We start from the raw sequence: 23,463 nt of genomic DNA on the forward strand, positions 1-23,463 counted from the left end.
CACGCTCTTTTTTTATTGCAAGGGGAAATTAAACCATATTCAATTGGATTAACAAGTGAAAGCTTAACAAACGAACCTAAGCCCGAATTAATAAAACAGCAACAAACTAAGCAAAATGGTAAAGATTTGCCAATTACCAAAGCAAGCGAAGTGCTGGTGTATCACAATGGGAAATGTCATGGATGGCCTTTGGTGGACAAAATGTTTAAAGCATTTTTAAAATTGGATAGAGGAGTCAATCTGGTGAAAGTGCGGTGTGATGAGTTAGCAGTGGAGAGAGATTTGCAAATTTGTTATGAAAAGCAAATGAATCAACCAAGGTGCATGCGCATGTTATCGTGTTCTTATGTAATAATCTGCTAGTGATAATTCAACTTGCATGTAGATCTGCTCCTTATTAATATTTTAGTCTGTACTTCCTTTTAATCTCAGGTAATTTGGCTTGACATTGAAGAATCATGGCCATGCATATAAATGTATAAAATTAGGGCTATTAAGGCTCCTGCTACTCCAGACTTTTGGTATACCCCCCTCACACTGTCCTTAGAATGACCCCTGGCAGTCATCAAAAAGAATGTCTATATGCAGTATTCATATTGTGTGCAAATAATATTTTGGGATATTGGATACCAACACCCTAATTGTAATGTAATTAAACCCCTAAAAAACACATCCAAACTAGTTTTTTTAAACATTTGTTTCAGGTTTGTTCGTGTTGTTTACATCAAATGCTCAGACAGCGATGGATCATTTGATGCACCTGAAAATAAAAATAACAGCATTGAAATTGCTTTGAAAAAGCTTAGCTTTAATGCAAGGCTTCTACAGACATTTATGGCAGAGGATATGAATAGGCATGGGTTTGGATACCAGACATTTGAACTTGAAGAAAATGATGATGGCACAATTTTAATTCATGTTTTCTCAAGTGGCTTGACCACTGAGAAAGCACATCAAATGAATGGTGATGAATTGTACAGTTGGTTTCTGGAAGGTAATTGACATTATTTAATATTCTATTGTAGTAAAATCTGTTGAACACAAAGTGAGATGATAATTGCAACTATGAGAGTAGATATACATACCTGGTAAACAGACTTGATGAAAAGAGCTTAATACAGTACCCTTTTAGGTACCCCTGGCACGGAGAGCCCTGCGAGGGTACTAATTCCCCTAGGAGATTAATTACACCCGGGTATTGTGACAGAACATAGACTGGTGTACCCACTTTTTTGTACTGCGCATGCTCGGCAAGTGCCTGTATAAGATGGAAAGTATAAACACTCAAGTGTGACATAGTGGAATCCAAAGTTGCCCAAATTCTATGTCATGGACACTGAGCTATACTATAATCAGTGAATGACTATAATTCCTGGGGAACTTACCTGCAACCAAAAAGTGAAGCAAAAAACATGGCGTATTTCAGCGTTTGCTGATGCCAGATTGATGCCACCGGTTCCTATTCGCCATGGTAGTTACCACTGACCAAGGCTCAATTCTGAACCCGCTACAAATGCACTCCCCCCTGGTTTTTGTTAAAAATAATATTATTTTTCATTATTATATTTTCCGAACAAAATTCAAACGTCTGTCAATATTTTTGAACTGAAAACTTTTTGATCAAATATGTTCGACGTTTTTGTGAGGATGTGAGGATGTCGAAGTCGTTCGTACACGTTACTTCTGTCAAAACAAAACTAATAAGAAATAAAACTTCGAGAAATTTGCCAAATGAAAATGCAGTTGACTGACAGGTAAATATGTTATTCATAAATTTTATTTTTTTAGATAAAATTTCACAATTTTCTCGTGAACAGTCTTTAGATAGATGTCGTTGTTTATATATTTTTATATTTGACCAAAAAACGGCAGCACGAGATGTGATATGTATAGTTTGAACAACCTAAACACTTTTCTAAAAAGATTACCCTATTCTGGGAAGTCATTTATTTACATATTACATCCATATTTCAGGCATTTTCTCCCAAAGAACGCTAAAAGGTAAAAAGATGTAAAGAAAACAGAGGCTATTAAAGAATCATTGGGAGGATGAGGATGTGCAATTTCTACCAAAATTAGCCTGCCTATTTGTTTTGCTGGATTTCATTAGCCAGAAGAAATAGTTTTTTCTGTACTGAACTATATCATCATATGTATATTGATGAGCTTATTACCTTGAACCTATAGTGATAAACTATTAAATTGAAACTTCCAGCAGTCAGCACCATGCAGTGGTCAGCACTATAATTTTCTGACTGCACAGGTGATGCTCCTTCCATGGTATAAAACCAGTGATTATGGCCACTGTGCAGGTCATATGCTTTTATATATTTGCAAATGATAATGCAGATCAGGCTGCATTAAGGAAGATTAGAACCAGGGATGTTTGTAGGCCAAGATATTCATGGTAATTATTATTGATTATATGCAAAAGGGCTTACCAGCTTCTCCCAGATTAGCCTGCAATGACTGGAAAGGTTCTTCGGAAAAGAAATAAACAAAGCCTTATCAATTTTAATATTTATTTTCTTTTAATTTGTAAAAATATAGGCCGTATTCTGTGGCCGATTATCGTTCAGTTTCGTTGCCCCCCTTCGGGCACTACTTGAAACACGATAGAAAATTAGGATAAATTATAGAAAGTCTAAATTCACTTTTTTCACCTGCACAAACCTGCAGTTTTCGAGCATTTTCTTCGAAAAATCAGTGAATTTGCATGTTTTTGCAATACAGCGACGCCATTTTGATTCAGGAAATGTCTAAGATACTTGGTGTAATATAGGTACATATATAGCAGATTCAGCAGTTTTATACCAGTATACTAGTTTTATACCTAGTTTCCAGCATTTTGCTGTGCAAGCAGGTTTCAACAAAGAAGCTTTGAATGGAGTTTTACGAGGTTTTTCGCAAATTTTCATAGTTTTTTCAAAACTAAGTTAGTCAAAGAAGACTTAGACAACAATTAATCTGAAAAACAACGCGCAATTTTGCTTACACGCATCAAAATCATCCACGAGCGTTTTGTTTCTAGTCAAGTTATATAAAACAATTACTACACAATTCCTTTCCAGCATAACCTTTGTTTTATATTAACTACTTTTATAATACACACGCTTTCTCAAGAAACTATAAATTTACAACATCTCAGTTTTTTGACAAAGTTAATTACCAACGCCTTTATCTTATTATAATCAATCCACTAAAAAACGAATTTGTTGAGCGAAGACCCAGACATCTTAACGAAGTTGAAACAGAACAAATTTCAAACTTTTGCTTATGAAAACGTGTGAGGACTTGTGACAACTGCCAAGTTAGCCCAAGTCTAAACTTGCTGAAGTATTGGAAATGAATCTGGAAATCCAGAAGTCAATGATTGTGCATTTAACAACAATGCACTGATTGTAGATGCTATGGCAGTTATTCAGTTGATGAAAGAAAACGGAAAACATTTGGCGATGATGCTCTTTTAAAAACCTTAACACGCTAGCACGAAAGTATAATTCCAACGATTAGATTGTTGCAGACAGGTATCCTTAGTTGAGCATAAGACAATGCAGAGAGACAACGAAGAGCTGAAAAGTGAAAATGGAGTCCAGAAAGGTCAAATCTTCGGAAAAGATCAGAGTGTTCCAAAACAGTGGAAAAAGTGTATAAGATCCGGTGGAAACAAGGAATCTTTCATATCTTTCTTATGTGAACACTGGAGGTCATGTAACTCCTCCCGGTGGTTTTCCATTTCAACTATGTACGTAACTGCTAAAGAAATATGCTATGTTTTATATCCCGGTGATTCCCCGAACGATATTGTTACAAGTAATGAGGTGTCTTCGCTTCATAGCACCACGAAGAAGCAGACACTCGTTTAATTCTACATGCCACCACGCAGCAGCAACGTACGATAAAGTTATTATCAAAAGCCCTGATACAGATGTTCTTATACCTGCGATTGGCATGCAACAACAGATGCAGAAAGAGATTTTCTTTCTGACTGGCACGGGAGATAGACATCGTTGCGTATTTGTAGCAATTATCTCGAAATTCTTGGGCGTGGATGTTGCTCTTTGTTTACCAGGCTTTCATGCTTTTACTGGTAATGGCATTAGCAATCAAGCAGCATCATGGTATCAGTGTTTAAGTGCAGAAGTCGATCTTCCATCACTGGTTGGCAATGGCTGGACGCTTGACGATAAAGAGCTGGAGATAACTTGGATGACACGCCCACCCGCTCCGCGATCTTTAATTGAGTGTGTTGAGTGCAAGTGCAAGATTCTAGATGCTCGACCATGCGTTGCTTCTGCAAAAAGGCTGACTTAAAGTGCACCGACCTATGTTCGTGTGGTGATTGCCAGAATGCAGTAGTTGAAGATGGTAACGACGATGATAGCAGTTATGGCCTGGCTCAATCTGATGACGATGATGAACTTGAAGGATCAGGATCTAATCTGGATTTCGGAGATGACGTCGATCATGAGTTGTGGTATTAGCTGTCCGATTAAAAGGGTTGAGTTCAACATTTTATTTGTGTTTTAAAATTATAAGGCGCTCGTAATTCTCCCACAATGGTATTAAAACGTATGGCTGATATCAACCTTGGTATGCGTGTTCAATATTTTAACATGTACAGTAGTTGTACGTTGCAAATCACGTTTAAATAGATGTTGGCGTTGGTAATTAACTTTGTCAAAAAACTGAGATGTTGTAAATAGTTTTGTTGAGAAAACGTGTGTATTATAAAAGTAGTTAATATAAATTAAAGGGTATGCTGAAAAAGAATTGTATAGTAATTATTTTATATAAATTGGCTAGAAACAAAACGCTCGTGGATGATTTAATGCGTGTAAATAAAGTTGTTCTTATTTATTTGTAAATATCAAGAGCAGAATGCTTTAAAAAAATCGCAAATTTGCGGATTTTTTCCGATTAATTGTTGTCTAACTCTTCTCTGACTAATTTAGTTTTGAAAAACTATGAAAATTTGCGAAAAACCTCGTAAAACTCCACTGAAAGCTTCCTTGTTGAAACCTGCTTGCACAGCAAAAATGCCGGAGCTTCATGTAAATACCGGTATAAAACTGCTGAATCTGCTATATATGTCGTAAATTACACCAAGTATCCTAGACATTTCCTGAATCAAAATGGCGTCGCTGTATTGCAAAACATGCAAATTCACTGATTTTTCGAAGATGAAATGCTCGAAAACTGCAGGTTTGTGCAGGTGAAAACAAGTGAATTTAGACTTTCTATAATTTATCCTAATTTTCTATCGTGTTTTCAAGTAGTGCCCGAAGGGAGGCAACGAAAATCGTTTTCTAAGCGACTTTTCGTGCCAGAGAATACGGCCTAATAATAAAACAGTTTCTGTATTTAAGTTTAGTTCATGTGTTTAGTTCATGTGTATAATAGTATTGTTGTTCAACAATTCAATTCTCCAGAATTTTGCAAAACATGCCTCCACTTGATCCACCAACCCTATGTTATCCCTGCAAAAAAATAGATATGTCAGAGATTAACTGTATGTATAATACACCCTGTTGACAAAATTAGTACAGATAATTAATTTTAGTGTCAGCTACTAAGGCCATGATGATGCCTCAATTTGAGGTGTGAGTGAATTTAGGCAAGTTACCCTCAGACCTTGCTCCTTCAGATATATATTTTTGTTCCTATTGCATCTTTAAATACTTTGATCTAATATATCTCGTATGATTCTTCATCAAAAGATGGGCTATATATAGACACATTGATCTGGTTAGACCTGTTTTGGCTCAACTACATAGATGCAAATCAGTGTATAATATAATGGATAAACAAATATTAATAGAAATATGTTGTAGGTAAACAAATTAAATGTTAGTAAAATATATCATTTCTGTTTTCAGATCTTTCATAGCCGTCGAATTACGAAGCTATATTTTTTACTTGACGTTCAGAGTTCAGACATCAAAATTGCGAAAGCCTTTTTAAATCTCCTACCTGAGTGCAAATCGTTAAAAATTTCCTCTTTGATAAGTAAATTGCGGTAGGAACAAGCAGAGCATTTTTCATGCTACATACACTCTTTGTCAGTCTCAATAGAGAGCTTTAGATTTGACTACGGCTCCCGCTACGGCCATGCAAGATTCGTTATTGTGGCGCGATTGTGGCGCAAACGTTGTATGCATACGGCACCGCGTGCTGGCATGACGAACCTCTGCAAACACAATGATAAATGCATGTTTATCCTGTCAAATATTTCGAGATTTTACGCTATTATTTCGAAAGATACACATAATCAAAAGCCATGGTCATGAAAAACAGTTCTCTCAAATTATTTTCTGGAAAAAAACAAGAAAATGCCAACTTTTATTGCTTTTTAAATCACGTAGTGAGGACTACGAAGTTTTCTTAAAATGCCGTAGTAAGATGAGCGACGGCTACAAGTCTCTGGCGTCAGTACGAAGTATCACGAATATCAAGTCAATGAGACGAATCTCGTAGCGGTAGCGGGAGTCGTAGTCAAATCTAAAGCTCTCTAATATATTTTGACCGCGCGCTGCATTACGTATACGTCACGTATATAGTATATAATTACATAAGGTTGGCAAGAATATTTTATTTTCAATATACATCGTCTAAATATGATCGAAATATATATATGTTATTTACCAGATTGGAGGTCCGTATAGGGAAATATTTCCCAAGGTCTCAAACCAATTTAACTGAAAAACTAGTATACGCGATCCTATTGGTCATGCAGCTTTGACCGTTTTGTGATGACCAATAGGATCGCGTATACTAGTTTTGAAATTGATGTTTTTGCACGGCAACATCCCGCATCGGGACACGGCAAATTTCAACAAACTTCTCGCATATTTTCATTTTTAAATCGCGTTTCATTGCAAAAAAACGATTACAAATTTTGTAAAACTACCCTACACTTAGGGGCTGTTATTTAAACGATGTATATTGAAAATAAAATATTCTTGCCAACCTTATGTTGCCCACCTTTCCGACGGTCAAACACTTGTCAAAAACACGTGATCAAATGACAAAAATTCGGACAAACACATGGTCGGACATACTATAGTTTATATAGAGTGTCAGGATCACACTGCGTTTTAAAGCTCTTTATATGTCTCAAGATGTAGAAGAAATACGATTTGGGCCGTTTCTTACCTTACAATGGTGTTGTCTAACGCTCACGATTCGAAAATGGTTAGCAAAATGACATTGAGCGAGCTAAAAACATACCTTCCCGAGCTCGTTCGCAAGCGCGGTGTTAGCGTCACTTAAAACCTGCGTTGGTTAATATTGCAACTGCTGTTGAAAAGATGATGCTGCAATTCGATCCAAATTTTGTGAAGAAAAAGAGTTCTCAAGATAACCAAAAATTAATTACTCGTGTTATGGAAATAGCTGATCCATTAACTCCCTCGTACAACTTGGTAAATAACTTCTTCTTTATGATTCTCCTCCTTTTGGATTGTATGATATTTTTAATTACCTGATAAAATGTTACAAACAGAGTCTCGCCGCCTACACGTCGTTTGACGAGTATCGCGCATGTTATTTTAAATGGTGGGTTATAAATTTGCATAACTTTCTTTTTCCTGCTCAACCGTTTTTCCAATAAAATGCAAACTACATAATATGTAACTAACCTTCTTACAAATGGTGAGATGTTACGTGTATACCTTCTGTCTTTCTAAACAAACGTTCTGGTTATCTGGAATCAGATTTGCAAGTGCCCCATACGCATCTTTTCACCATTTTATTGTTGCGTCTCTATATAAACTATAGTATGTCCTACCATGTGTTTGTCCGAATTTTTGTCATTTGATGATTTTGATCACGTGTTTTTGGCACGTCTGACCGTCGGAAAGGTGTTTGGGGCAGCCTCACTAAAGACGATCTGAAGCAAGCTGTTAACGCAGCCTATGAAGAAGTGGTTTTTTGGCGCAAAAATCTGTTTATGTTACCAAGTGGAGCTGCTGGAAAGTCATACGTCAGGGAACTGGAGAGACTGATTAACGCTTGGAACAGTAACTCGGAGATCTTGCATTAATATTTCTTTAAAACTTACTATGATCATGCTTGCTCTTCTCTTGCAAAAACCGAGTTTCAAATCGAGATCGAAAGACCATGTGACTTGCCTGTCTCGGCGCATGGCTTTGTGGCAAAAAGGGAACTTTGATGGGTTACTTCGGGAATGTAGAACCATCCAGTCGACACTACTGGCTACTAGAAAGGTTTCGAATGAACAGCTTTCCAAGACCTTCGCTAGTCTCATGTTTCGTGGCAAAGTGAACGCAGCTCTACGTTTGTTGGATGAACAATCATCTGGTGGAGTTCTTCCTCTTAATGACGCTGTGTACAAGGACCTCTTGCAGAAACATCCACCTGCACAACCTTAGGATCACTCATACAATTGACGTATATGCGCAGGTTCACATCGTCTTTCGATCTCCATCATGATTGATGGTGAAATTCCGTATGTTGATCCATCGTTATTCGCCAACATTGACGACAGCCATAGCAAAAGCAGCATTGAGGACTCGAGGAGCTGCTGGTCCTTCAGGTCTTGACGCACTTGAATGGCGGCATATTTTGGTGTCTCGCAACTATGGAGTTGCTGGAAAAGACGATCGGCAATAGCGTTAATGGCGAGAACACTAGCAACCAAGAAGGTCGTTATTGGAGCAGATCAGACCACCAGCTTAGAGGCCTTTTTAGCGTGTCGCTTAATACCTCTGGACAAGAACCCTGGCGTCAGACTGATTGGGATTGGAGAGGTTCTACGAAGGATAATTGGAAAATCAATTGTCTTTGCCATCAAGCCACAAATCATGGATAGCGCAGGAGACTTACAGCTATGTGCAGGACAACAATCTGGCTGCGAGGCTGCTGTTCACGCCATGTCGACGATTTTTGAAGAAGAAGAAACAGATGCTGTTTACTTGTGGACGCCACCAATGCGTTCAATTCCATCAACCGCAAGATCATGTTACATAACATTCAGTACATTTGTCCCGCAATGGCTGTTTATACATTCAACTGTTATGAAACAGCTTCAAGATTGTTCGTGCAAGGTGGTAAAGAAATCACATCAGCGAAAGGTACCACACAAGGTGATCCGCTAGCTATCCGTTGCCATTACTCCACTCCTGCTCATGATTAAATCTGATGAAGCTAGTGATGTAAGGCATGTTGCGTACGCGGATGACCTTAGTGGTGCAGGTAAGCTAATGCAACTGCGTGCCTGGTGGGAGAAGATTGCCGTGCATGATCCGAGTCTTGGATACTACCCGCGAGCTGATAAATCCTGGTTGATTGTGAAGCCACAGCTGGAGCAGACTGCCATTGAGATCTTCGCTGGAACTAATGTACGAATTTCAAGTGAAGGGCATAAGCACCTTGGAGGATATCTTGGATCGGATGATGGAAAAGATAAGTATATAAGTTCTTTACTTAATAAATGGTGCCAGCAACTTCACGTTTTGAGTGAAATTGCCAAATTCCAACCCCAAGCAGCGTACACGGCGTTTGTCTCAGGTTTTCGGCACAGATTTACCTACCACATTCGTGCTGTTTCAGTTATCAAGACCGTGATGCAGCTTGTTGACGACACCATCAACCTGAAGCTTTTTCCTGCGCTCCTCGACAACCGTAGCTTGTCCATCCATGAGCGACAATTGGTTTTGCTTCCAGCTCGTATGGGAGGTCTTGGTATTCCAATCTTTAATAACATCTGTGATGAAGAAAATTTTAACTCCACAACCATCTGTCATGTTCTCTTAAGTAGAATCATCCACCAGAATGGTACACCATCAGCAGAACATGCAGATTCCATCCACGATCTTCGTCGTGAGATTGCAAAACAACTTCAAGTTGGGAACTCGTTGCTGCTACAGAACTTGAGATCTTGCATGAGTGAAGAGCAGATTCGAGCAAATGACCTCGCCCAGTTGAAAGGATCCTCAGCGTGGCTGACAGCTCTGCCACTTTCTGATGAGGGCTACATCTTGACCAAGCGTGAGTTCTTTGATGCGATCTACATGCGTTATCGATGGCCTTTGAAACGCCTTCCATCTTTCTGCGCCTGTGGAAAATCGTTCACGGTCGATCATGCCCTGTCGTGCCTGAAAGGGGCTTTATCCATCGAGGACATGATGAGATCCGTGATCTACTGCTACTGCTATCGATGACGTTGCTTACGATGTTTCAATTGAACCTGCCCTTGCTCCTTTGATTGGCGAAGTTCTTCCATCCAGTGCTAACTCAGCCGATTTTGACAGATGGTCTTTGAGTTCTCATTTTCTTCATCGCACAGGTCGGAGAAGATAGGTATTCCAAGACCCCCCATTCTCGTCGGCAGTGACAGTAACCTCCTCTCATGGATGGAAACACTACGGTGGTCTAGGAGCGCTGGCAGGAGCTTCGGGCTGATGGAATCATCTACCACTCGCATCGCAGTCTTGATACTTGGAATAGTGCGTATATGGTAAGTAAATCTGTGCCGAAACCCTGATACAAAGGCAGCATATGCAGCTTGGGGCTCAAATTTAGCAATTTCACTTAAAACGTGGAGTTGCTGACACCATTTACTAACTAAAGACGAAATTTACTTATTTTTCCCATCTTCAGAACGAAGATATCCTCCAAGGTACTTATGTCCTTCAGTTGTTATACGAACACCAGTTCCAGCGAACATCTCTTTGGCAGTCTGCTCCAGGTGCGGCTTCACAATCAACCAGGATTTGTCAGCACGCGGATAGTAACCAAGACGGGGACCATAAATAGCAATGTTCTTCCACCAGGAACGCAAATGAGCAAGTCTACCGGCACCACTAAGGTCATCAGCAAAGGCAACATGTCGAACATCACTAGCTTATTGTTGCTTATTTAACTACGAAGGGAAGGCGGGTGCAAGGTCTTAAAGCTTTGGCTAAGAAGAAAATGAAAGCTAAGATTGAAATGCGTTATGACAAAGAAGAAGATGACAAGTTCAAAGGAAGCAAGAATTGGTTTCAAAGATTCAAAAGGAGGCATGGAATTTCATTCAGACGGACATCAAATAAGAAGAAGGATTCTGCAGATGATGGAAGAGAAACAATTCAAACGTTTCATCTGAATTTAAGAAAGGCAGTAAAGTCGAAAAGAAGAAGAACCAACTCAACTTTGGATGCCAAGTATGGGCGGTGGTTGCCACAGAATCGATATAATGTTGATCAAGTTCCTCTGCCTTTTTTAGTAGATCAGAATAAAACCTAGATACTACAGGCAACAAGCAGGTTCGTGTGTCCCAACCTTCCACTGGCTTAGATAAGAGACAGGCTACTCTACAGCTCTGCATATGGGCAGAGGGACAACAGAATGTTAAGCCTGCAATTGTGTTCAGGGGAAAAGGAAATATTTCTAATGCAGAGAAGGCACAGTACGACAAAGGAGTAGATGTGTATTTCCAAAGAAATATCGCATTAGCATTAAACAAATCTTGAATCTTATCGCAGTCAAGATTATCTTATCTTATCTTATTTATATTATTTGTGCTGTTTTGATAGTGTAGGCGTTTAGCTATAGTGAAGTATTGACTCTCACTTCAGTATTTCTGCTCAAAACTCAGAAAAAGTAAAAAGCACTGGCTTCAATTTTCCCCCCTGGGTTATCATTCCAGTTTGTTTACAGTTCAATGGTGCCCGCGCGCTCGCGTTTTTTTCAGCTGACCTCTATGCAATAACTGAATGCAACATTATTTTTTACTATTAAAACGCCTGGGTACGAGGCTGGTAATACGCCGAAAATTAACATTTTAATGTTTCATTTAGCCCCCACTGTCTCGTTTTGCCCCGCATTACCCTAATGCAGCAGGAAAACGGGTGATTTCACTTCACCTTTTAATACGACTGTGTTTGTTTCCGAAAAATTTGAAACATTAGCTATCGGCTTTACATTTAATTTAGGCCATTTCAAAATATTGAAGGTTAGTTCTGGCTAGCCCAGGAAATATTTTGCTTCGTTTGAAATGGCGAGGGGTTGCTGCATGCATGTATTTCTAGTACAGAGTATTCAAAATGTAAAGGTAAGAAACGTACTGTACAAATGGAGTGAAATAAACATAATAGTTTCCTGGTTGCCAAATTTACATCTCTCAAAAGTAGAATTGCATTAAAGTTGCAAGAAAAATTACACCATGTAACATGGCCTTTAGTCCTAAACATTTTTTAGCTATATAAAAAATTGGGATTTTTTTAGCATTTTAAAGCATCAATACCCAATGGCGATATGTATCGTTTTGTGCCAAATACATAACATACTAATTCATACTAACACATTATTATGCATTCGTAACTTCTATTTTTTATGTTTTCCCCCAAATTATGTGGCTATATTACGTATGGATGTGATGTACATATTTTGTTGCAGAGTGTATGCCTCATAGCTACGCTATTGTTGCTACGCTATTTTATCACTATTTTATAATATACTCATAAATTTTTATTACTTCGGCGTCAGCGACGGAGTTGAAAATTCGCCTAGGTTTCGCTTTTATCTCATTTCATTTCATTTCATTTCATCATCTCCTTTCCTCCATCCCATACCACCCCACCCCACCCCATGTTTAACCAGGTGCATTGCGTTTTCAGAGCTAACAAGTTCCTCGAAAAATGACCCAAATTGCAAATTTTTGGCATTCATGTCCTGCTCTCATTATGACCCCCCTGAACAGATCAATGCCGAGGACATCCCACGCTACGTAAAGGCGCACACTGCCCTGGGGTGGGGGGCAGCTTGGCTTATTTGGTACAGCTGGGCTACACACCTGGGCTGAAGATGTGGGGGAGTTGGTAAAATGTTTTACTGACCAAAGAGAAATCGATAAAAGGAAACTTTTTGACGACAGCGCCAAAAGGTATTGTGCTGTAATTATTTTAAAGATCCCTGTGTTGAAAAATGTTATGTTTGTTTGTTACGCACTATACAGGGTGTTTCACAAAAAAAGTATGCTCTTCAAAAAAGTAGAGGGTTCCCCAGATTAGGGAAAACATTTAGAAAACCTATAATTCTTTAATGTTCTTGGGACAACTAGCATTAAAAGTGGGCTAAGAAGCTAGCTTTTTTTTATATGAGAACGTTGTTTTGAACACAAAATATGGACTGTGCTGCTCAGTGCTCAAGCTGTAAAATTAATGTTTATGAGGAAATTTGGTGCACATGTTTGACAACGTGAGATCTTCAAACTGGTTTTTTTACCATTTTTAAAAGCCAAACAAGTTTTGTTTTTTTTCTAATTTTTATGTTCCCTTGTTCCCTTGTGAACAATATTCCCTTGCTGGCAATATCGTGACGCAATGTTGCAATTTTGATTAAGTTAGTCCTATGAATTAACTTTGGGGCTTATTAAATAATTTGTTTCTTAAAGCTTGGGAAACAGGAGTCAAAACTTTCAAGTATACTCATACTGCTGGCAAACAAACGAGCTTTTAGAAAACTATCTGATGTACTACATTACATATGGAACGTACAGATTGTATATTGTAATCTTTCAATTTAATCAGATATCACATAAAGTATACCTCAATAAGTGATCCATGCAGTTTGCATGTTTATAAATTATTATAATTGCATGCATTTGTATATTTAATAAATTATTATTGTCCGAACACCAGGTTCATGCATTGAACTCACGTAATTGATTCTACGGCTACGCAATGGTTTTGGCATCGGGTATGCCAAGATCAATTTTTTCTAATATTCCGCCTTTCTGATTTTTCTAATTCCTCGCCAAAATGAACGCACTTTTTATATACTTTGGCATACATTTTAACGTTTATCCAATCTTTCGCAGTCAGGGTATCCAGGGTATCTATGACCATGTAGATGAATATCCTCTAGAAATTTTACTTACGTATATGTCCCCAATCTTCATTTTTTAGGGGAACATTCTGGGCGAATTACTCTACAACTCTTGGCGCAGCTCTCCACGAACTTGGTCACTGCTTTGATCTAATGCACATGCCAGAAGGAATAATGGCAAAGGATTTGACGATATACATCACTTCGCAGTGATTGCTCCATCGCCCCGTCATTGCTTATCCCCAGCAGATTCGACTGTTGACTGCAATGAGGTAGTTAAGGCGTTGCGGATGTTCGCTGACCATAGCGCTCACTGGTTTAGATCATCTGCTGTTCTTTTGCATTATCATAGGTATGTTACGCTGCCTGATTCCTAGGGCTAATATACCTATAGAAGTAGCTAGGGCCGGTACCCCAGTAAAATCTTGGCCCAACCTGAGAAACTTCATTCTAAGAAGAAGTGAATCCATGTTTTGTAACTTCGAACCGTCAATAATGCAAATTTTATACATTTCGTGTGTATTGTCGTTCTTGATTGGTCAGAAAGCACTGGTAATTTCAGTTGTTGATGTGCTCAGCGGCCAATAGTAATTTTTTTATAACTCACGTTTGCAACACGAACCCAGGAGGGCTCGAAAATAAAAAAAACGAAATGTCTCATAGCCGATTTGCACGTCTCGATGAAAACATACACGATAAACTTCGTTTAATGGTTTTATAGGGACGTTTCTTACGTCTTTAAATGTATAATAAATCAATGGACCACTTGCATAATAGACCAACTTTTTGATTTAGGCGACAAAAACGGAATTTCCGAAAAGATGATTCTAACTTAGTAACACTGCTAAGTTTGGCTGCGAAATAATTTATTGTAAAGTACCGAAGATTCAGCCATGTGAAGTTGGCAAAATTTGTATACTTTTGTATTATGGCCGGAAGAGTGTAATTAAATTAATTATACGCTTCCGTTAGTAGTACAAAAGTATACAAAAATTGCCTACTTTCAGGTTCGCATGGCTTCCGTACTATTTGACATTTTGCAGTCAACATGGAAATTATAATAACAATTATACTAATTTTAGTATGCTCTTTCTAACTGTAGTAATTTCCCCCCTTCTTGTTACCTAGATCACAAGTTGGTCTATTATCAAGTGGTCAACATTATTGCATTCGGCTTTTGCACGACATCAAGAATTATTCAGACCTCATATAATAATTGTCTTCCCCAAGGTGATCTTGCCCAACTAAATTGTCTATAAGTAATGCTACAGAATCCTCCGCTGAATAGTGCTTTTTCTTGTGTCACACTGACGTCTGGCCTTACTTCTTTCCCTTCCTCCACACTTTCTCGTTTCAAACACTATATCTTTTGACCTCCTAAACAACCGTCTGCAATTAGTTACTTACACAGCGTTTCCATCATTCTACATAAATGTTCAAGGTGGCTCAATCCATATTCCGCTGCACTCTTAACGCCTCAGTCATTCCCTTTCGTGAACTGGTCACCTGACGTAAAAGGGCCAATAGGAAACAGCGGTGGAAGGCAAGACAACCAATCATATTTTGATGACATAACTTGGTATAAGTCAAGAAATTTAGCTCCAACTGGATATGTCATCTATCATGGGGAATATATCAATGCTATAAAACCACTAGCGGATGAAGAGAATGAAGGTAAATAAAATTTAAGAGAATGAAATTATTTTAGGGTTACATTTCTTAAATGCGGGCCCGGTTGTAAAAAAGGGAAATAATAGATAGTTTAATAGTAAAAGATAATTAGTTAACTAATGATTAAGCACGCAAAATATTTAGTTATTACCTCTAGTTTATCAATAGAGCATCTCGGCCATTAGTTTATCCACAGAGCATCAAGTATTGGTCCTTTATACCGTTAAAACTGTGCCTGTAGACAATTACTGTACGTCCAAATATTTAATTCAGAAAGGTCTAACTTAATTTTTGGTATATTATATGAATGTCTGCACTTGTGAGATTTGAACAAGATATTACAGGATGATCTTTTTTCCTAATTTAAGGATAATTTATGTTAGGTCTATCATCAGGGAATTAGACATGGAATGATTTTATTTCAATTTTTTTAAAATCTTTTCCATGCTAATTTGTCTATCAAAGGCTGTCCAGTGTATGGAGTGATCGACCGGAAATGTTCAACGCATACATTTCACTTGGAACAGGGCGAATATCTTACTTCTCTCGAGGTACGTGCTGGCGCGTGGATTGATGGGATACGCTTTCACTCAAATATGAAATCTTCTATATGGTTTGGAGGACAAGGCGGAGATTGGTATCGAATGACACCAGCATACGGAGAAACTATCACCGGAATCTTTGGAACTTATGGGAAATATGTTGGATCGCTGGGCGTTCGTTTAAGGTTTTAAACATTTCCGACTTGATTTGTACTAGATTGCTAGCTGAATTATGTAATTCTAAAATATTTTCTCTAAATATCCCAGAGGAAAGATATTTTATTTATTCAGTGCTATTGCCACCTTATGCACTAACGCCTAGCTACATATAGTCAAACTACATCTATGCACAACACAATAAACAAATTAAGATGCATCTTAATTTGTTAGTGTGACTTGTATTACACGGTTGCTTTATATACTGCAGATGTACACAACAACGAGAATGTTAATTGTTGGAGCTGTTTTTCACTAGGCGAAATTTTTCGATGGAACGAAAATTTTCGCTTGATTCTTCTTTCAATTTTGACCGTTCAAGGAAATAATAATAATTTAATAATTTACAACTTATATATCGCAATTTAGCATGCATCGCGATATCAGATCAAATGCGAATAGTCCACTACGGTCGAATTGTTACAATTGAAAAGAAAATCATTCGAAAAACTCTTTGTTCGAGCGAAAATTTAACCTATAGTGGAAAACCGCCCTTAACAGTTTTAAACACAAATAAGGTTTGAAAAATGACCGATATCATATCATATCCATGCCATGACGACCATCTCTTTATTTCGAGAGAACAAGTAGAATCTCTACAATTTTTCGAAACGGGTTTCTCGCTATACGTTGGAAAACAGGCCTAATTCCAAACTTATGTGACACCCAGAATGTGTAAATAGCTGTAAACTTTTTATTTGGAGGTAATGAATGAATGAATGATCATTAATGATCATCCTTCATATTTAATCGACATGTAATTTAGTATTTTTTTCTCCTTCTAGTAAGTGCTCCGATATGTCTATCTTCACTTCAACACCCACTATCCAATCAGATATTGGGATTGGTTTGGTAGAATTGCGTGAGAATGATGAACTGCTGGACTTCCGAGAGTTTGTCCAGCGCGCAGTTACGGTGTTTAGTTTGCCCGAGTCTTGGTGGAACCTGGGCACGAATGGAAAGGAACTGTGTTTAGTGACAGTAGATGTTGGCGGTAACATTTCAAGATTTTGTTTTGTTGGATATGAAAAGTTCGTGGAGAATTGTTCTCTGGTACACACAATCACAGACGCAGATGATTTGAAGGTTTTAGAATCCCGTTAATCTTAGTGCCAAAGCCAGGAAATGGTAAAGAGCCAACTGCACCTCTTTTCTTTTACGAGAAGGCGCAAATATCCTCTGTTGTGCATGAAGATACATTTGTTTTGCATTTTAGGTGTTCACTATAGGGGCTGCCAATTTAGCTCCTCGGATCTTCTTTCATAAATTCTGCCCGCAATCAATATCGCAGCCCTATTTTATTATTTTTGCAATTTGTTTAAAAGATAATCTGAACAATCCCTAACAAGCCTGCAATTATCAAAATGTGTCATCACAATAGCTTTTTATATGTTACCCTTACCGCTGTTCCTTTATGCCAATGTCATTACACAACACACAGGATATACAGAATGTAACTCCAATGTTCTTTTAATCGCGTTTATATCACAAAGGACAGCTTACTTTCTTCGTTTCTAAAGCCTATATTAATATAATTAAGGCAACACAGATGGCAGATATATAATTGAATAGCGGAAATATATTTCCAATTGCATGAGTGTACATCAGAAATATCTGAGAAATATCTGTTTAGTATTTTCAGTACGCAAAAATATTTCCTATTACGCAGAAATATTTCCAGTATGCAAAAATATTTTTTCAGTGCCCAGAAATATTTCCCAGTACGCAGAAATATATTTTCAGTACGCAAATATTCAGATACATACCGACTTTAAGACCACATTCAGATATACAAAGATATACTGAGAGATAAATATGTTATTCACTGGCCGTGAGGTCCGGGTTCAAAAATCAGGACTGAGAGCACAGTTTTTTATCCGGACCTCGTAGCCGGTAAATAACGTTTTTATTTTAAAAAATAAAAACCTTGTGTAAGTTAAAAATAATTATGGGTTATACGAGAAAATATTTTCAATAAATGCCGCCTTTCTGTTACCAAGGGAATCGCAAATAGAAATTCTCGTAATAACTAGGTAACATGTATTTCACGCATTATAATTCTAAAATCAAGTTTTCCAAAAACAATCACTGGATATGGCCATTTTTTTTACTCCATGCTATACATCGTCTTTATTGTTAGTGATCGAATATGGGAAAAAGAACCCGTGTTCTGTGCTTGGCTTGCTGGTCTAGTGGTATGATTCTCGCTTAGGGTGCGAGAGGTCCCGGGTTCGATTCCCGTGCAAGCCCTGTTCGCCCCTTTCGCTTGAAAGAGAACACCCTTTGACTTTGACAACAATTTGCCGATGGTCTAATTATGTTGTATATTTTCTTTGAAAAAAAATGTGATACGTGTTCCTATGACGCGCTATTCCCGTCAATATTGTCATTAACAAATATTCGTTCTGTCATATTTATATTGCTGCTAAGTTATTTTTAACCCTTCCATTTAATTTTATTATTTTCTCTGACAGGTTTTTATATTCGTTCTAATTAGAGTTCATTTGCAAGTTTTTATATTCCTTCTAATTAAAAATTCTGTGCATGTTTTTTTTATATTCGTTCTAATCAAAATTCATTTGCAAGTTTTATATTCCTTCTAATTAAAAATTCTGTTCGATCTGGATATTCTACTTTTTAAAATATGCAAACACATTGCAAAGGTTGGATTTTGAATAGTAAAATGTCGACACGTCGCATAAATGTGGCCAGGGAACGCAATGAAATAGGCCTCGCTAACTTCACACACTCTCTAAGATCGCTTTTTGTTCAAATTCAACAAATTAATACACGAGAAATCGAATCTGAATACCTCGAAACTACAATCTCACTTGGAGGACGCAATTGGTTCGTTGCAGTTACTAGTCGCGAGCATTGGACAAAGTCGGGATCAAATACTAGATGATTTTAATAACCACTGTTCGAGACAATCGCGGATAATTTTAGAAGTAATTGTAGCCTTAGAGCGACAGCAGAATTCTGAAGACAGAGCTGTGTCGTTCGTCTGCCCTACGACTACAGGTCAGGGACGAGGTCCTGGACGGCCTGCCTTAGTTATCCAACGTGAGCAAATTGAATTCCTTCGCGAATTGCACTTTTCATGGGCCAAGATCGCGCAGATTCTCGGTATCAGTGAAAGTACCTTACGACGAAAAAGAGACGAGTTACAGTTATCCACCGATATCGAAGACAATTTTTCAGAATTATCATGTACTGATCATGAACAGCATACATACGTTTTAATAGCCTCGTTGACAAAGGACCTTAATACTATCTATAACCCATTCTCGAGTTCATCCCCGAGACATTTTATTCACTCTTATACCTTAGCCTCAAAAGAGACACATTGGCCGTTTTCACACAAAAAGACGTAATGCGTCTTTAATATTTTTGTCTCGTTATAAAGACGCACAACAGAAACATTATCCGTCTAGACGAACTAGCGCTGGGTCGGTGGGTGGGTGGGCGGACGGGCGGATGGATGCATGGAGAAAACTTATTATCCAATTGATAATATATTGGTTAAGAGAAATTGCTGTCAAACGCAAGACTCTCACATATTTGGCGTCTTTTTCTATCCATTTTAACCACATATGTTGGCATTTGATCAAGGCCATGATTGAACTATGTCCATCTGTATAAGCAAATTGGTCTGAGTCGATGAAATCTTGAACAATGTGCGCAATTTTAGTTTTGTAGACGCATTTCTCAAATATTTCTCAATATGGATGGAGGATGGATGGATGGATGGATGGATGGGATGGATGGATGGATGGATGGATGGATGGATGGATGGATGGATGGATGGATGGATGGATGGATGATGGATGGATGGATGGATGGATGGATGGATGGATGGATGGATGGATGGATGGGCGGACGGGCGGACGGGCGGACGGGCGGACGGGCGGATGGATGCATGGAGAAAACTTATTATCCAATTGATAATATATTGGTTAAGAGAAATTGCTGTCAAACGCAAGACTCTCACATATTTGGCGTCTTTTTCTATCCATTTTAACCACATATGTTGGCATTTGATCAAGGCCATGATTGAACTATGTCCATCTGTATAAGCAAATTGGTCTGAGTCGATGAAATCTTGAACAATGTGCGCAATTTTAGTTTTGTAGACGCATTTCTCAAATATTCTTATAATAATGTCTGTCAAGGATATAGGTCTTAACTGATTTCAAGAACTGAGAGTGGATTCTTTCGGTATAGGTATGATATTAGCTTGCTTCCACATTACCGGGACTTGGGCAACTTTCAATGAAATATTAAATATTTGCGTAATTGTTGGTCAATACGCCATGTTGAAAAATTCTGCTATGTAATTAAACTACCGTGATGCCTTGCAATTCTGCAATCGGCCTCTTTCCAAAACTCTTTCCAAAACCAGTACGGGAGATCATCTGGTCCTGATGATGTTCCTTTCTGTTTTTGAAAATATTTTAGAATCATTTCATCAGTAAGCGAAGGAACTCTGGTATTCTATGGAATTTCGAATAACTCTGGTCTAGCATAATGAGGGTCAGTACTAACACTTTGGAAGAAGCTATTTATTTGGTTAGGATCAATAGTTGTTGTAACTGATATACTGTTATCTTTCCTTCCTGTGACTCTGTTGACATTTCACCACAAGCCTTTTGCTGCTAATCGGTGTTTACGATTCTCATTCTTTACAGCATGAGTTGATTTTTCCGGATAAGATCATTGATCCTTTCTTGTAAGCGAGTATTAGCTTCACTGTTTCTGGCCTCAATAGCTCGCTTTCGTTGTTTTAGCAAATATTTGACCAAAGGAGAAATAAATGGCGGGTCCTTTCTTGACGTTCGCACTTTAATCATCGGAAAGCTTTTTACGAATTTTGGCCAAACACTTAGATAGAATCTTTCAACCATTTGATCGACACTTTGACCTACTGCAGTAATTTCATTCCAATCGATCAATTCTAGTTCAGTTAACATGTTTAATTTTCTGTATTGTCTCACATCTCTAATGTCTCGTGGATAAGCTATAACCATACTATGATCTGGTCTAACCAGACTTTTCTCGACTTTTACCTTTTTCCAAAACATCCAAGGCAACCGGGGTTGACGGGATCCCTGCAAAAATATTGAAATTTTCTAGCAATATTATAAATTACCCCATCCCTGACTTATATCTTTAATCTTTCAACTTTTTCTGGTATATTTGTTGACGATTGGAGAATAGCTAGAGTAACACCTACACTGCGTCCAATAATTATATGCAAAATCGTTTTTTCGCTACATTTCATTTGGTTTTTAGAAATGAAATGTAGTGTATATTATGGAAACATTATTACATGTGCAAAGCTGTAATTCCCGTGTGATGTTTCCCCGTCTCATTTGTGTTTTCGCTTTCCATCTGAAAAAACAATAAGTTAATGAATTTAAATATATGTCTGTTTAAACGGTAAATAAGTATACAAACAATACAATAAAAATGGCTCAATTAAGAAGATTCAAATTGTATTTTATAAAGATACGAGGCATTTGGCTTTTATAATAGTAAGAAATTTTGACATTAGTTGAAGCCGTCGATTCGGTTGAAGATTTATATCAACAAAAACAGCACAACCATGAGAAAAAGTAGAATCGCTTCCTACTTTTCATCTGTTCGCGCGAATATATTCGCCTGGTGGAGAACCGGCTTAACATCCGAGCGTGTTTTAGCAGAAATTGAACGAGTCAGTATTCAATCTTGACTTCACCGACAGGGGGCCTTCCACTTCCGGTTCATAAGAAAATATTCTGCATAATAAAAAGAGATATAACGCCACACCTTTTAAAATTCCTTCACCACGTAGTCAGGACTACCAAGTTTTCAAAAATTATCGTACTAGACGAGGCGAGGGCCACAAAGTTTTCGCGCAAACCCTTTACTAGCAATAGCAGACCGTGGCGTGATTGGCGCGCAAATGACGAATCCCGTAGCGGTAGACGTATAGCTGTAGTCAAATCTAAAGCTCCCCAATATCTCTTTAACGACCCGCGAGAGCCTCACGAAATGGGGAATATCGTCATCTTCTGATTGATCTTTTTGCCTCCATCCGGAGACCTTGCTTCATATAGTCGCTGCATGTCTGAAACCCATACCTGAATCGATTCACGTGGAAACACGACTCGATTCTAAATTTCATTGCCAATAATCTGCCGTCAAAACATTTTCAAGATGTTTTTGCCGATATTCCCGGATTTTCTAACCCCTCAATAATAACTGGTGACAAGTATTGTCATGATTTGATGAACATATGAATTCTAATGTAATACCACTTACGTAGTAAAATTATTGTGTAATATGAAATCTTGTTTAGCCTTTGTAAAAATGTAACCATAAGTAGCCAATTGTAAATTATCGTATAAGCGAGATTTGTAATTGTTTTATATATGTATTACAATACGATATATATTACATATGATATATAATATAAATAATATATATAATATATATAAAAAATACAATATAAATAAATATATAATATATATAAAATATATATATATAAATATATATATAATATATATAATATATATAATATATAATAAATATATATATATATATATATATATATATATATATATAATGTCTATTAAAATAAAATCAATGAAATATTACAAAATTTTGAATATATTGTTCGCTACACTCTGTGTTTCACGTTTCTTCTGAAACGATCATCAGGCGAATGATTACTCTACAGCAGTTAAAGTTTGTGTGATGACGTTTTTGACGTGCTTGCGCTGATACAATTCAAAAATTGCGCGCGCGTTTAAAGTTTTTTGCGCTGAATCTGTTTTTATGTCTACATTTTGCGAAAAGTTCACTTCTTTTGTTTAATGTCGTCTCCTTCGAGGATTTAAGAATTGCCATTTTTTCCTCCAGGCACAGATTGCATGACCGTCCGCCCGCTGAGTAAGCCGGAACGCATTTGATAATTGTCCACTTGATGTTGAATGGTTTGTTTAGTCTTTTTAGGTTCCATGTGTGCTTTGATAGTTCAGTTTCGGATTCGTAGGCTGGGTGGTTTATGGATTTCTTGTGGTTGTAGTATCTGGTCTTGAACGTACCAGCTGTTACACCGATGTAGTTCTTCGACTCAGGAGGATTTGTAGTTGTAATCTCGGCATTATAAACGTGGCTTTCAGTTAGGCATTTACCAAGGAGTGGGCATTCATTCTTG

General features: G+C 37.7%; 2 protein-coding genes and 1 non-coding gene across 3 annotated transcripts; all 3 read left to right on the forward strand.

The window, feature by feature from the left end:
* Window positions 1-7: 7 nt before the first annotated feature.
* Window positions 8-14,046, forward strand: LOC114543659 (putative zinc metalloproteinase C607.06c). The gene is given in 5 exon segments (XM_028562552.1): window positions 8-320; window positions 705-994; window positions 12,624-12,754; window positions 12,756-12,889; window positions 13,914-14,046. Coding segments are annotated over 5 exon segments (807 nt in total). The 5' UTR covers window positions 8-201.
* On the forward strand, window positions 14,022-18,277 carry LOC114543657. The gene is made up of 4 exons (XM_028562550.1): window positions 14,022-14,185; window positions 15,275-15,507; window positions 15,970-16,231; window positions 17,048-18,277. Exons 1-4 carry the CDS (start codon window positions 14,124-14,126, stop codon window positions 17,364-17,366), a joined length of 876 nt encoding a protein of 291 aa, XP_028418351.1. The 5' UTR covers window positions 14,022-14,123; the 3' UTR covers window positions 17,367-18,277.
* A 163-nt stretch (window positions 18,278-18,440) lies between these two features.
* Trnap-agg lies at window positions 18,441-18,512 on the forward strand. The gene has a single exon. It is a non-coding gene; the product is annotated as a tRNA-Pro (tRNA).
* The last annotated feature ends 4,951 nt before the right edge of the window (window positions 18,513-23,463 follow it).

This window comes from Dendronephthya gigantea, unplaced genomic scaffold, assembly GCF_004324835.1.
Source record: "Dendronephthya gigantea isolate DGI-Jeju-01 unplaced genomic scaffold, DenGig_1.0 000512F, whole genome shotgun sequence".
NCBI classification, from domain to species: Eukaryota; Metazoa; Cnidaria; class Anthozoa; order Malacalcyonacea; family Nephtheidae; genus Dendronephthya; species Dendronephthya gigantea.

Excerpts from the sequence above, each read along its gene's own strand:
- LOC114543657 (XM_028562550.1), top strand. The coding sequence starts at position 14,124 with ATGTTCGCTGACCATAGCGCTCACTGGTTTAGATCATCTGCTGTTCTT. Across the intron at positions 14,186-15,274 it reads GTTCTTTTGCATTATCATAG|GTGGCTCAATCCATATTCCG; the intron begins GTATGTTACGCT and ends TAAATGTTCAAG. Across the intron at positions 16,232-17,047 it reads TCGCTGGGCGTTCGTTTAAG|TAAGTGCTCCGATATGTCTA; the intron begins GTTTTAAACATT and ends TTCTCCTTCTAG.